At 49.0% G+C, this 13999-nt stretch overlaps 1 protein-coding gene across 1 annotated transcript in view; it reads left to right on the top strand.

The window, feature by feature from the left end:
• The window catches only part of LOC125945889 (cytochrome P450 3A19-like), a 55195-nt gene that overhangs the window by 5238 nt on the left and 35958 nt on the right, over positions 1–13999 (top strand). Inside the window, exon 2 of the mRNA XM_049668268.1 lies at positions 9386–9494. Within this exon, the coding sequence (XP_049524225.1) occupies positions 9386–9494 (109 nt within the window). The remainder of the gene's footprint in view (positions 1–9385; positions 9495–13999) is intronic.

Below are 13999 nucleotides of genomic sequence, written 5' to 3'. Positions count from 1 at the left end.
GTAGTTTAATATAGTCGACTAATCGGGATAAATGGGCGTTAGGTCCTCTACAGCGGATGTGTTGAGGGCCCGGTAGTGAGCGTATCCTCGGGCTGCTCTCTCCGCGTGTAGATTCCCTGTGATCCCTTCGTGTCCCGGTACCCATGGAATCGTTTGGATAAATTCTCTTTGGCATTCTTCTTTGAGTTTGGTGAGAATTCGGCGTTCCTCTTTGGGAATTCCTGCATGCTGTTTGCGAATCTGTTGGGATTGTGAGCGATTTCGTTGATTTCCTCCCCTCTTCGATAGCGAGTCTTCCTCCGCTTCCGTGATGGAGCGGGGGGATATGGACCCGCTGGAGTTTATTGTGCCTCTGCAGTCAGTAACCACTGCTACTACTTTCTTAGCGTTGCCTGTGTAGAGTGCGGCATCGGTAAATCATGCTGCATTCATAAAGCCGAATTTCCTTTCGATGTATTGGGTCCTTGCCTGCCTCCTGCCGGGGTGGAGGTTCGGGTCCATGTTTTTGGGAAGTGGGGTTACCTGCCCAGCTCCATTTTAACGCGACAGCGCTAAGGGCCCCGTGTCACAGAAAATCTGGCGTAGGCAACCCACGTCGGCATACGATGCCGGCGGGTGGCGGAGAAAATCATTCCCCAACCACGCAGGCCCTCAGAATATATTTGGGTGCATGTGTATGCTACGCCTTCTTATATGACATGCGGTATATGCGGGTTATATTGCCACACCATTCTATCATTATAGTTGCTTATACCTTGTCTTACATTCTTGGCAAAGCTATTCCTCGGAATTTTGGGAATGACAATCCACAAACAAATGTCATGGAACAAAACACCCACAGGGCATGCCTTTTATGTTAAATCTGCTCAGACTGAAATATTAAAAGTACGAAACAACAAACTGTCAGCCCTTCCACTGGGGTGGAGATGGAAGACCAGCGAAGCTTTACTATGGCGGGAATCATGTATTTCCAATTATCACTAGTAAGATGTGATGGTGTAATTGGCTATTTGAACTATTAAAGAATGAGAAATTAATATGATACGGTGGTTTTCATTTATTTAGTGACCACGAGAGCACATAGTGTTATAGTCGCTACGGTACACCGCCATAGGGTGGACGGCAAAGGTTCGCACGTTCTTCATGAACACGTCACCAATGCCGTTCGTGTTTGGTGCGAACGCGGGAAAAACGCCTGCGCCGTCGACAACAGTTGTGCGCGTTCTTTGTGTGACCGCATACAACCGCTGTCAAAACACTGGCTATGTGACGGCCGGCAGGGCTACGTGACGCAGAGGCCCGCAGGGCTGCGTACATGCGTCGTAGTGGGAGAGTGGGCACGCAGACGTACACTCTAGGGTGCCTCAATGCCCTCCACACCCACTGCTCCCCTTCCACTGGGAAGTCGGGTTTGCTCTCCGCCGTGCGTTCGCTCCCCGTGAAAGCGCGCGTCCCTCGTCCTCGCGCGCTTTCACTCGCACATACAGCATACGGCCAATGAGAGTTTTTTTTTTCTATTGTCGGGTGCGACACTCGAACAGTGAGTCCTTAACTGCTTCGCTGTAAAAACGGAAACTTGAAAATTAAGCTTTCTTTTTTGGCGCGGCTGCGCAATATCTCCGGGATCGCCCCAGCAAGAGACCACGTTTCTTCCAGAAAGCTCGCCTTCATGCATAGCGTTCGCCGCCAGTGTATCCCGGTAACCATTACGGTTGCAGCAGTTGTCGGGAAGCGTGGGAAGCAGTCAGGGACCTTTGAATACTATCGCGTTGCACTTTTAAAAGCAAAGCTTAAGCGTCCTCCAATTTTTTTTCTCTTAAGGTCCATTAGAATATCGGCTATCCCTGTTTGCTCTCTGATCCACAGCGCTCTCTTCCTGTCTCTTAAAGTTAAGCGTAGCATCTTTCGCTCCATCGCTATTTGTGCGGTTCTTAACTTGTTCTCGAGCTTCTTTGTTAACCTCCAAGTTTCGGCCCCATATGTTAAAAACGCTAGAATTCAATGATTGTACACTTTTATTTTCAACGACAGTGGTAAGCTCCCAGTCAGGATTTGGGAATGCCAGCCGTATCCACAACAACCCAATTTTATTCTTCTGTAAATTTCCTTCTCATGATCAGGGTTACCCTGTGAGTAATTGACCTAGATAAACGTACTCCTTTGCAGACTCTAGAGGCTGATTGGCGATCGTGAATTCTTGGTCTCTTGCGAGGCTATCAAACAGTACTTTTGTCTTCTGCATATTCATCTTCAACCCCACGCGTATACTTTCTCGATTAAGGTCCTCAATCATTTGCTGTAAGTTATCTCCATTGTTGCTGATTAGGACGCTGTCATCTGCGAACCGAAGGTTGCTGAGATATTCGCCGCTGATCCTCACTCTTAAGCCTTTCCAGTGTAAGAGCTTGAATACTTCTAAGCATGCAGTGAATAGCATCGGAGAGATTGTGTCTCCTTGCCTTACCTCTTTCTTGATAGTAACTTTCAACTTTTCTTGTGGAGAACCAAGGTAGTTGTGGAATCCTTGTAGATATTTGTCAAGATATTCACGTATGCCTCCTATACTCCGTGATTACACAATGCCTCTATGACTGCTGGTATCTCTACTGAATCAAATGCCTTTTCATAATCTATGAAAGCCATATAGGGAGGTTGATTGCACTCTGCCGATTTTTCGACTACCTGATTGATTACATGGATATGATCTACCATAGAATATTCCTTCCTGAAACCAGCCAGTTCTCTTGGTTGACTCAAGTCAAGTGTGGGCCTGATTTTATGGGAAATTATCTTGGGGAATATCTTATGCAATACTGACAGCAAGCTAGTGAGTCTATTATTTCGCAATTCTTTAACGTCTCCCTTCTCACGGATTAGTATATTATTGGCGTTCTTCCAGATCTCCGGTATGGTTGAAGTCATCAGGCATTGCGTATAAAGGGCTTCAAGATTTTCAAGCATGATACACCCTCCATCTTTCATTAATTCGACAGTTATCACATCTTCTTCAGCAGCTTTTCCCCTGGTCATGTCTTGCAAGGCCTTTCTAACGTCATCGCTGGTTCCAGAAGTAGCCACTGTATCCTGTTCACCTCTGCTTCGAATGAAAGCAGCTTGGTTGCTCTGGGTACTGTACAGGTCAGTATAGAATTCTTCCGCTGCTTTTACTATGTCATGGAAATTGCTGATGTTATCAACCTGTTTATCGTTCAGTGCATTCATCTTGCGTTGTCCTATGCCGAGTTTTTACGCTGAATTCATGCTACCTCCGTATTTTACTGCTTCCGCATTCTTTTCCACGCTATAATTTCGAATATTACTTACTTTCTTCTTGTTGATCAATTTTGACCGTTCAACGAATTCTCTCTGATCTCTTGAGTTTACCACTTTTATGTTTGTAGTTACTTTATTAGGTCCTTTGTTACTGGGAGAGCTTACCTACTGGTAGAGCGCAGCACGGGCTCGGGCTTACCCGAAAGCCCGGGCCCGGCCCGGCCCGACCCGTGGGCCGGGCCGGGCCGGGTAGAGCAGTTTTTTCACGGGCTCGGGCCGGGCCCGGGCCAGGCCCGTGCACGGCGTGTGCTTTTTGACCCGGGCCCGGGCCGGGCTCGGGCTTTCTGGTGGTGCGCATGCAACGTGTAGCGAGTTATCCTCAGGCGTCTCAACTCTGAAAAACATGTATGTTTTGGTCTCCCGCCGGGCTCGGGCCTAAGGTAAAGAGGTGGCGGGCCGGGCCGGGCGGGTAACGTAGATCATTTCCGGGCCCGGGCCAGGCCCGAGTCTCGCCATAAAAGTTTTGATCGGGCTCGGGCGGGCCGCCCAATGTAAAAACGGGCCCGGGCCGGGCCCGGGCTGCAAAAAATCGGCCCGTGTAGTGCTCTACTTACTGGTTGCCTTGGTGCCTTAGCTCCCACTCCGATTGCAGCTTCTGAGATCAACCTACTTATGGTTTATGGTTAGTGTATGTTGTCTTCATCTTCCTGTTCTAAAGCTGCGTATTTCTTTGCGAGCGCCAGCATGAATTTGTCTGCTTTTACCCTTACAGCGTCTAGGTTGGCCTGTTTCTTCTTGACTAATTTTATTCTTTCGCTCTTCAAATTGAAAGAAATCCTAGGCCTCACTAACCTATGGTTACTACGCTTTTCCCTACCTAACACTTCTACATCATGCACTATGCTGGCGTCGGCAGAGATATGAAATCGATTTTATTCATTGTTTCTCGATTAGTGTGTTTCCAGAACCACTTCCTGTTGCGGCGCTTCCTGAAGAAGGCATTCATTATTCGGAGCCGGCGTCTTTCCGCGAATTTTTCCAGCATCTCTCCTCTAGCATTCGTAGAATCAATGCCGTAGTTGCCTATTGCTTGATCCCCGATTTTGCATTGAAGCCACCCATGACTACAGTATATTGAGTTTGCACCTTTCTTATCGCTAATTCAACATCTTCATAAAACGATTATATTACGGCATCGTCGTGACTGGAGGTTGGGGCATAGGTTTGTACTACCTACATTCCATAGCTCCTAATCAACTTAATACGACGACTGCTACAGTCTCATTATGGCTTTAGAATTCATCAATATGTTCTTATGGGCTAGATATTATACCCGGAATTCTCTCTATCTGGAAGACCTCTGTAGCAGAGGACGCGGCCTTTCGTCAGCACTGGATAAGCCTCACCATTTATTCTAACCTCACTAATGCCAATAATCTCCCAGGGAATGTGTGATAGTTCCTGAAATAGTCTTACTAAACTAGCCTTACTCGAGAGGGTTCGCGCGTTGAAGGTTGCCAGGTTCAGTTTCCAGTGGCGGCCTGTCCTGACCCAGAGATTCTTAGCACCCTCTGCCACGTCGCAGATCTGACTGCTGTCTTGGTCAGGTGCTCCGCAACCGCTGGGGACTGAGGGCCATAGGTAAGGCTGAAGGTAATAGGATACTATTATTACACGTATAGCAAGAATCAAGGAAATTACTCAACAACCGAGAAGGAGGCACTGACAGTGGTCATGGCGTTGCGTTATTTTCGCAAGTATTTCGAGCACCATCACCTTTAATTGTTCACTGATAATCAAGAACTCCAACTCCTTCTGAATTAGACCTAACAGAAATGTAGACTTCCAGATGCGTACTAGAAATTCATAAATCCATTTTTGAAGTTTCTCATAGACCAGCGAGAGATTTCCTGACGCCGATTCCGTATCGAGGTTGCATAAGCGAACATACAGTCCAAACAGCGCTTTCCTGCATCATACAACCCCGAGTTGAATTCATTGGCGGAAACAGTTGTCAGAGGCGTCAAGCACCATAAAAACTCCCATATAGTGGCGCCCGGCTGCAGCCCCCACTTCGCTCCCTACGGAGTTAGGACATGACTCCCAGCTGACCTAGGATTGCGTCTCCCAGACAACGCTACACGAAAAGGCCAGAAGAATGACATTAATGCCGAACAGCAGTAAAGAGAGTGTTTGACAACTGACAACCCATTCGCCTTCTTGACGTTAAGCCGGGAGATAGGGTCCTAGTTCGGAAGGATATACAAGGATGGAAGCCGCCGTTCCTGGGTCGATTCATGGTGTTCAAGACAATCGCGCAACTAGGAATTCTGAAGACTATTGAATATGAGTGACCTTCAAGAGCAGTTGAAGCGACCACTATCGAGAGTATAGTGCCATATCATCCCAGGAGGGTTGAGAGGGAGTGTGTAAGGAGATCTGCTATAATGGGACTGAGCGGAGATAGAAGAGGAAGAAGAGGAGGTCGAGCAGAATAAAACCATGGCGTTACGCATCAGAGTATCTGGTGATATATCAGAATTTTACAAACGATCTGGCAGCAAACCTCCTTGCGACACCAGTGCTGGCTCAGATGCAGCAGGCAAGAGACGCGATCGATGATGCTTGACTTGTTCACTGGAAGGCGAACATTCTTTAGGCATCCGTTGCACTGTCACAGGTTTAGGCACGAAATGTGATTTCGTGCAATCTTCGCGCCAACTTCGCAATCCGCAACCTTCGCGCTCGCTCGTTTCCGTACGCCAGAAATCCCTTTGTTCGCCATTTATGATTGCATCGTTCTTGGAAATGGTTTGCTTTAGAGTCTCTACTGTCTGACTGACGTAAACAGCAGCGCGATGCAGTAGCTTTCTTGTGAAGCCGCGAAGCATCTCTTCTAGCCTAAATAGCTGAAGTCGCTAAGTTCTGCCAGTGTCCCCACCAGCGCGCTCGCCATTTTGTCCTTCAATCGCTCCATTGTTGCGATACCACCACTGGCCGCCATATGTAACGGAGACATCACGCTGACCAGAAAAAAAAACAAAAAAAAGAAACGTGGACGACGCTACAGCTTCGCCTTTTAGAGTGGAACGGGACAACGTCATCGGTCGACACCGGATTTTCTGCGGCAAAGGGCCCCACAGACAACAATGGTAGGCCAATCCCGGCAGCAGTAAAATGCATAGAAATGGCTCATAATCGCGTAAGGCAGAGGCTACAAGCAGTGGCTCATCAACGGTTCATGTCCGCGTAAGCAATGAAAACATGGTTCGTGTTTGAGTTTTCGCATAACAGAAATATGTTTTCTGCTATATTCAAGTTATTTACTCGTATATTAAAACTACACTCCGATGCTATCAAGTCTGTAGGCTGTGTGTAAGTCGGACTATACAAATTTTTATAAGCATTTTCAATTGGTAAATTTTCAATTGGCCTATGCACCACGCGGAGGGCCTGCGTGTATGTTCATCTGGATGCTTTGTTCTGACGGACAGTGCCACCGGCGACCGATTCCGACAACGGATTTTTGTCGCCACGGGGTTTTTAACGCTAACGCGTTAACTCTGCCCACTCAGTGAATTAAAAGGGCGAGAGTTTCAACGAAGAGCTGCACATAACCAGTGCTCCCATGGCGCAGCTTGATTAAGCGTTGGCGTGAAAGACGTTAATTGAAAAGCGGCGCATACTCAGTGCATTTGTAGCGCAGCTCGCTAAAGCGTCAGGCTGTTCTATTTGATGAACTCTTGATTGTGGGTTCGATTACGCTCTGCACCTGAAAATTTTAAGCAATCATTATTGTCATTCTAGAGCAGCACATTGCGAGTGGCCCATACCTAGTGAATGAGTGAAATAACTTTATTGAGGTCCAGAGAAGACGCAGGGGAGACCCCGCGCCACCCGGCTAGTCCCACGTGGGAACCGCCAAGCAGAGCTTGACGGCCCGATGGCGGGCACTCTGGAAGGCAAGGGTTTGGTCGTTGAGTTCAGGGATGCCCAAAAGCGCAGCCCACCTATCCTTGCTGAAGGCGGAGCCGATGGCTTCACACTCCCACAACACATGGTTCAATGTTGCCGTTAGTCCACAGGCAGGGCAGTCCGCACTGGCATACCTTTCAGGGTATATAGCGTGAAGAACCGCAAGGTTAGGATACGCACGAGCTGGTAAAGGTCGAAGGGTCACCGCCCGCGCCCTGCCTTATGCAGGGCGCGGGCGGTGGTCACTGGGTCACATACCCAATGACCAAACTTGGCACAGTCCGAGTGACGCATACCCAAAGCTCCAATTGGACGTCAATAAGGTTCATTGAAGAGCAGCCACATTGCCACACAATGTGTGACCCCAGTTGGTCCGATGATTGGTTTCCAACACTGGTATCTATGAACAGCAGCCCAATGTGCTTTCCATTCAACCACTGGCTACGCAGTTGCCCATGTAAGCGGCAAAGCCGTTAGAGACATGCATAGATATTGTGAGCACAATATTCGTCCTTCATCGTCTTCACCTGTATATAATCATCATCATTGTGTGCGTCATTTTCATTCATCTTGGGGCTCAGCCGAATAATGGCGTCGAAACAACAGCTGTGCTGCCGCCTTACAAAGTAGTGGAGGCTGCTTTCGACCCCTAGACCCCTACGACGTCGATTTCCACTGGAGCTTCGTCCGGGTCGCTGTTTGCGCGCCTGTCCACTGCGATGACCCAAGTACCGCAACCCGGAGCCTCCGTCATCACCTCCTCTGCCCCCCAACCAGCCGCCTCCACATGGACCCTTACCGCCCGGCAGCGTGACCCCGCTGTATTCTCTGATCTCCCGCGCGTCGACGTCGAGGACTAGCTGGAAAACTATGACCGAGTGAGTGGGTACAACCACTGGGATGACCATTAACAATTCGCCACGTAGCCTGTCCCATGTCGCGAAGACGTGGTTATTTAACCATGAGAGCGCCTTGCCCGATTGTACCACCTTCCAGCAACAAATCCGGAAGAGTTTCGGGACACCAACCAGCTGTTCTGAAGTTTCAAAGCGAAAGCTCGATGCACGCATGCAATAACCAGAGGAGACGTACACTTCGTACATTGAAGACGTCGTTTCCCTTTGCCGCCGCGGCGTCAACGTGGCTATTAGCGAGCCCGATCGCGTTAGCTACATTTTAAAAGGAATTGAACATATTGCGTTTAACGCACTGGCGGTCACAAACCCCACTACCGTGGACTATGTCATCTCGACCTGCGAGCATGTGGATGCACTACAAGTCATCCGGTTACAGCCAGACGACTGTGACACGTGACGTTCTTCGGATGCCGATATGCGCACGTCGATTCTGGCGCTGATCCGCGAAGAGCTTCAAGCACAAGGCCTGTCGTGCTCGGCTGTTCCTCAAGCTCACTCTTTGTGCACTAGTCTACGCGACATCACCAACGGTGACGCGGTGTGACATCCTCAAGGGGACGCGGTGTGAAATCCTGTGGCCGGGATTTCACACCGCGTACTCTGGATTAGGGGCACAACGTCGAAGCAACTACGCCGCCATGACTGGTGTGGATAATATATATTCAAACTTGCAAAGAAGACCTTTCGAAAATTCTTGTGAGCAATATAAAAATTCATGGAAGCTATACATTCGAATCAACATTGCCTGTTTTAGTTGGATGCAGTGGACAGAACTGCTATATCTGCTTTTGGTACAGAGCTATGAATTTGTAAACTTCATGCTTCAATTTTTTTCGAACCTGTTAATTTCCGGCAATTATTGCTAAATGATTGAAATTTTGAAATAAAGTTCCGCAGTTACGACATTACAGTGGGGTGAAGACTGTGATTATAATGATTATCAGGACAATACACGCGCACAGTAATAAAATCACTTTGGAGCAGTTGTTTCGATGGTGTAGTGGTCTTACGTTTTTGCACTGTTTTAACTATTCTCAGCGTTTACAGGTTTTGCATACTCAATTTATTTTGATTCTAAATCACGGAAAATTCATCGTTAGGTCAAGCAATGCAGAATCCCATTATTCATTGTTTCAGACGAACAAAAATAGCTGTTTCTAACGCCGCATTATGTATAAAAGTGAATCAAGCCTACTCCTCGTGTCCTCTGTGGATTGCAGCATCGACAACATATCTGCACCACTGGCTTTCATATCGTACCTGCTCGCTGAGCATCCAGAAGTACAGGACAAAGTTCGAGCAGAAGTTCAAGCCCTACTCGACAAAGACGTAAGTTCTTGTTATTAGTGATAATCACTATATTGATCGCTTATTAAGAAAAACACACTACGTAGTATTGCAACCATGGAAATACAGAGCCAATACTAAATCAGGGTGTTCATGTTTTTGGTAGGACTCTGACTTGGCTATTTCTTCTTGTCCATTGACTTATTGCATTTGGCTTTGTCACAACCTTCGAAAATGTACGAACTAGCATAGTTATCGTCATGAAACGCTCCAAAATGTTTATGTCAGTAGACGAAGGGCGTGTACTAACGATATTGAGTCCACGAAAAAATATATTTGATTTCTTAGAGAAATCACTCGCGCGCTAAATATCTGGGTCAGCTTTGCCTAGTGTCAAATTTGGTGAACAGACTAATGCTTGGTCAGTTCCACTGAGTGCTTTGAAACATATTGTAAAAATCTGCTGCTCAAAAGCGCTCTCATTGCTGATAAATGAAGGGATGACAGATCGCAAAATAATCTTTTTAGAAAATTGCGGCAGACCTAATCTTACGATAACTGTTGACAGTAATGTATTAGGATTGAATAAAAATGGCGACACAACGTCCGACCAGCGTACAAACGAGTTATGTATGAGTGACATGCTACAGCGGGACTCCTCTTTAGCGCTTCCCAAAAACACACGGTGCCATCTAGCGCCGCGGCCACAAAGCCTGCACGTGTCATCCCATATGTATGGCGCCCTATGCGTGCAAACACCCAGAAAGATGCCATGTTGTCAAGACCCGAGCCGTAGCCCAATCACTACATCTTTTTATTCTATTGCTCGTGTCGCGTCCTCCTCTTCCTTCACTACTCTGCTTCTCCCTGTCGCCGCCAGTCGGCAATGACCTTCAAAATGTTCCCAAGGGGCCAAGCTAATCACTCGACAGCTGGTGCTCGGTAGCTTGCTTCGGGAACGTACACCTTGTGAACGGGTCGTTTGATCGTCTGTCCAGAAGCTAGTGAAAGTGTACAGACCCACACAATAACGTCATTTCTCGTGCGCACTGATAGAACTCTGTTCAGCTTCCGTAGTAGTGGACGTGCACTTTCTTCATGCACCAGCACCACGTCACCTTCGCGTAGCCAAGGTAGTTCACTAAGAGGGGTGTTGTGTGCGTACCTAACTAAGAGCAGGCACGACCGCTGCCATCGCATCCATGGGTCGTCCGTGAGCGCGCGTGGCGGAGAAAATTGGCTCTTGTCAGTGACATGCTATCGGAAATGCTGGCTTCTTGGGGAAAGCATACGGGGCGTCTACCGAGCAAAAATGTGCGATGGAATCAGCGGTTGCAGCCCTCGAGATGAGTGAGACGTCTGCGATTGATGACCGATTCAACTTCACAGAGAACGGTAGAGAGGGCCTCGGCGTCGAGACTGCTGCGCCGAAGTGAACGTCTCGATATGTTTTTTCGATCTGATCAGGCGCTCACATCACCCCCCCCCCCCCCCCACCACGGAGCTCTATCTGTAATGAATTCTCATTTGCCCTTGACATTAAAAACGTATTTTCGTTGAGCCGGCAGAATGGTATTAAACACTCGCGCACAACGGGGGAAAGGGAGTGCGTTATCCGAGTATATGGTGTCAGGGATTTCAGGCCGCGAGACAAAACGACGGAGGGCCAATAGTGTGGTGGTCGGTGTCATATCGGTTGTCAGTTCTAAATCGATGGCGCGAGTGACGGCACACGAGAAGTTCAGGATCTTTGCCCTTTTGCTAGTAGTAGCCTCGTCACGCGTGTAGAGTGTCCTGCAGTAATCGAAACCAACGACAGTGAACGTACTTGCTTCGGTGATTCTGTCTCATCGCAACGGAGCAAAGGGCCCTTGTCTCGGTGACCGGATTATGGGGTTTGCAAGATAAACAAATGCTTAGCCTCCTTTTAACGGTCTGCTGTCCTTTTGTAATCCAAAACCTCTCTCGAAGCTCGTAAAGGGTGGCCTCGACTCCGCAATGGAAAACGCGCAATGGAGTACGCAAGAGTCGTTCAACAATGCTCTTGTTTTTCAGGAGCTGTGTGTGGTAGGTGCCGTTGATTTCGCACGTACGTATAACAGGCGCCGCACGCTCTGGAGCTTGCGACGGAGAATACGCGTAGCTCCATTGAAAAGGCTGCATCGTTAGCTCGCTGTAAGAGGTAACGTTCAACGCCACAGGGGTTCATGCTGACAAATTCGGTGCGCACACTGTTCCAGCTTGTTCTTCTTTCTGAATGGTAGCCTCCCATGTGCATTACCTCTTCCACGGACCCTCAAAGATCATCTTTGATTTCAGCTTAAATAGCACTATTTACCCCAAAGGAACATTTGGTAAGGTCTGAAGCACCATGCGCTTGGTAGAAGGCTTGTTCGCTGCCAAGTCAGAAGCTTCGCGTAAGTGAGTATAATCTGGTCGACCTAACGCTGGGAGGGTACGCCTGGGATCTTGATTACAGGACTCTCCGGATTCGCCTTCAATAGCAACGTAGAAGTACCAGAAGCGTTTCCGCAAATAACTGAATAAGAGGCCCACTTGCACACTTCCATGCTTGCTTCATAGAATAATTTGCGCGTGTCACTGTCGACCGTTGCACCTTTATCGACATTTGGAAGTCCAACTATTAGGTCGTCGACGTAAAAGGCCTTTTCTAGAAAACCACCGTCTCCGGATATCGCTCTCTAGAAACCACTAGGAGATGGCGAATGGTGGCTGCTGCCAAAAAGGACTGGATGAAGCTCCGAACGGGACCCCCGTCATCCACCATGTACTGCAGGTGGAGATGGATCAGCATCTGAGGGGCAACCGGTCAGTTCAGAGAAATCGCATCACGTCGCAGTGTTCCGGGCGAATAAGCATCTGTAAATATGCCTTTTTGATATCCGCAGTTAGGACGGCTGGTCGACATCGGAAGACGAGTATTAGCTGCACAATGTCAACGCCGAGCTGTATACCCTAGAACAGGACATCGTTCAGGCATTGGTGACCAAGCGTGTGCGAGGAAGCGTCTACACAATACTTATATAATTCGCATAGGATGGCCAAATGGTCGTTACGGCACTTGCTACACATGATGTTGCGCGACCGTCGGCAAAGACGTGCCATGTGATTGCTCCTGCCACAATGGTATCAACATCGAGCAGTGCGCAACCAAGCCCTTTTTTTAGGGGCAAAGCTCCTTAGGGTGTGGGTCGTTCCCTCCTCTGTAGTAGTAGTAGTAGTATGTTGCCACCTCTAGTTTATGAATTGCTCAATAGATGGCGTTGTGTGCCCGTAGCCACCTGTAGTTTTATGAAGTGTTCACTAGATGGCACTCCGTTTCCGGTTCCACTTCCGGTTCTACTTCCGGTTCCACTTCCGGTTCCGGTTCCACTTTGCGCGCGTTCGGTGCGAACGCGGGCAAAACGCCGACGGCGTCAACAACAATTCTGCGCGTTGCTGGTGCATCTGTATGTCCAAGTTTATACAGCTGATAAAACTACCTTGAGTCGACCCCATGGCTGCTTCGCATACTACTCAGGGTTCCCCTACGGGAAGATGGTGTAATTTTTGCTCTCGTTCCCGACGCGCGCTCTCTTTATCTCTCGTCCGTAGCTGTGGTTTACCCGAATGATCCCCCGGTGCTTCGCCCACTCATCATCATTCACTTCGTGGATATGCTGTGGTTTTTTTATCTGGAGAAAGCTGGACGTTACATTGTGCGATAGTATGACAACTGCTGCATAAGGGGCACGCTAGAGCACTGCACGGGCTTGGGCTTAGCCGAAAACCCGGGCCGGGTAGAACAGTTTTTTCACGGGCTCGGGCCGGGCTCGGGCACGGCGTGTGCTTTTTGATCCGGGCCCGGGCCCGGCTCGGGTTTTTTGACGCGGGCCCGGGCCGGGCTCGGGCTTTCTGGTGGTGTGCATGTAACGTGCAGCGAGTTATTCTCGGGCGTCTCAACTCTGAAAAACTTTATTTTTCGGTCTCGGGTCGGGTTCAGGCCGGTTTCGAGTTGGGCTCGGGCCGGGCTGGGGCCTAAGGTAAAGGGGTGGCGGGCCGGGCCGGGCGGGTAACGTAGATTATTACGTAGTAACGTAGAACGGGCGGGTAACGTAGATTAGGTGGCGGCCCGGGCCGGGCCCGGGTCTCGCCATAAAAGTTTTGATCGGGCTCGGGCGGGCAGCCCAACCTAAAAAACAGGCCCGGGCCGGGCCCGGACTGAAAAAAATTGGCCCGTGCAGTCCTCTAGGGCACGCTTCTTCCGTAAGTGCAACAGAATCGGTAGCAAGCGTGGACGCCGTCGGCAGGCGTTGTCCCATTAGTTCTGGGGGAGGTAGGACGTCGTCTGCAGTTGTATTAAAACGGGAGGATGCGGACACCCAGCGCCCTGTCCTGCCCTCCTCTCTTAACTGAATGTGGGCGCACAGAAAACTAAGCATTTTTGTAGCCTGCCAAACTCTCTCTTGAGGAGTCGTGTCACATGATGTTTTCTGCAACGCTTCTTTGGACTTTTGGCGATAGATTTTTCGCGAGGTCGTCGGGCA

This window comes from Dermacentor silvarum, chromosome 5, assembly GCF_013339745.2.
Source record: "Dermacentor silvarum isolate Dsil-2018 chromosome 5, BIME_Dsil_1.4, whole genome shotgun sequence".
NCBI lineage: Eukaryota > Metazoa > Arthropoda > Arachnida > Ixodida > Ixodidae > Dermacentor > Dermacentor silvarum.
The sequence above is the reverse complement of the archived record's forward strand: the minus strand, read 5'-3'. Positions and strand labels throughout refer to the sequence as shown.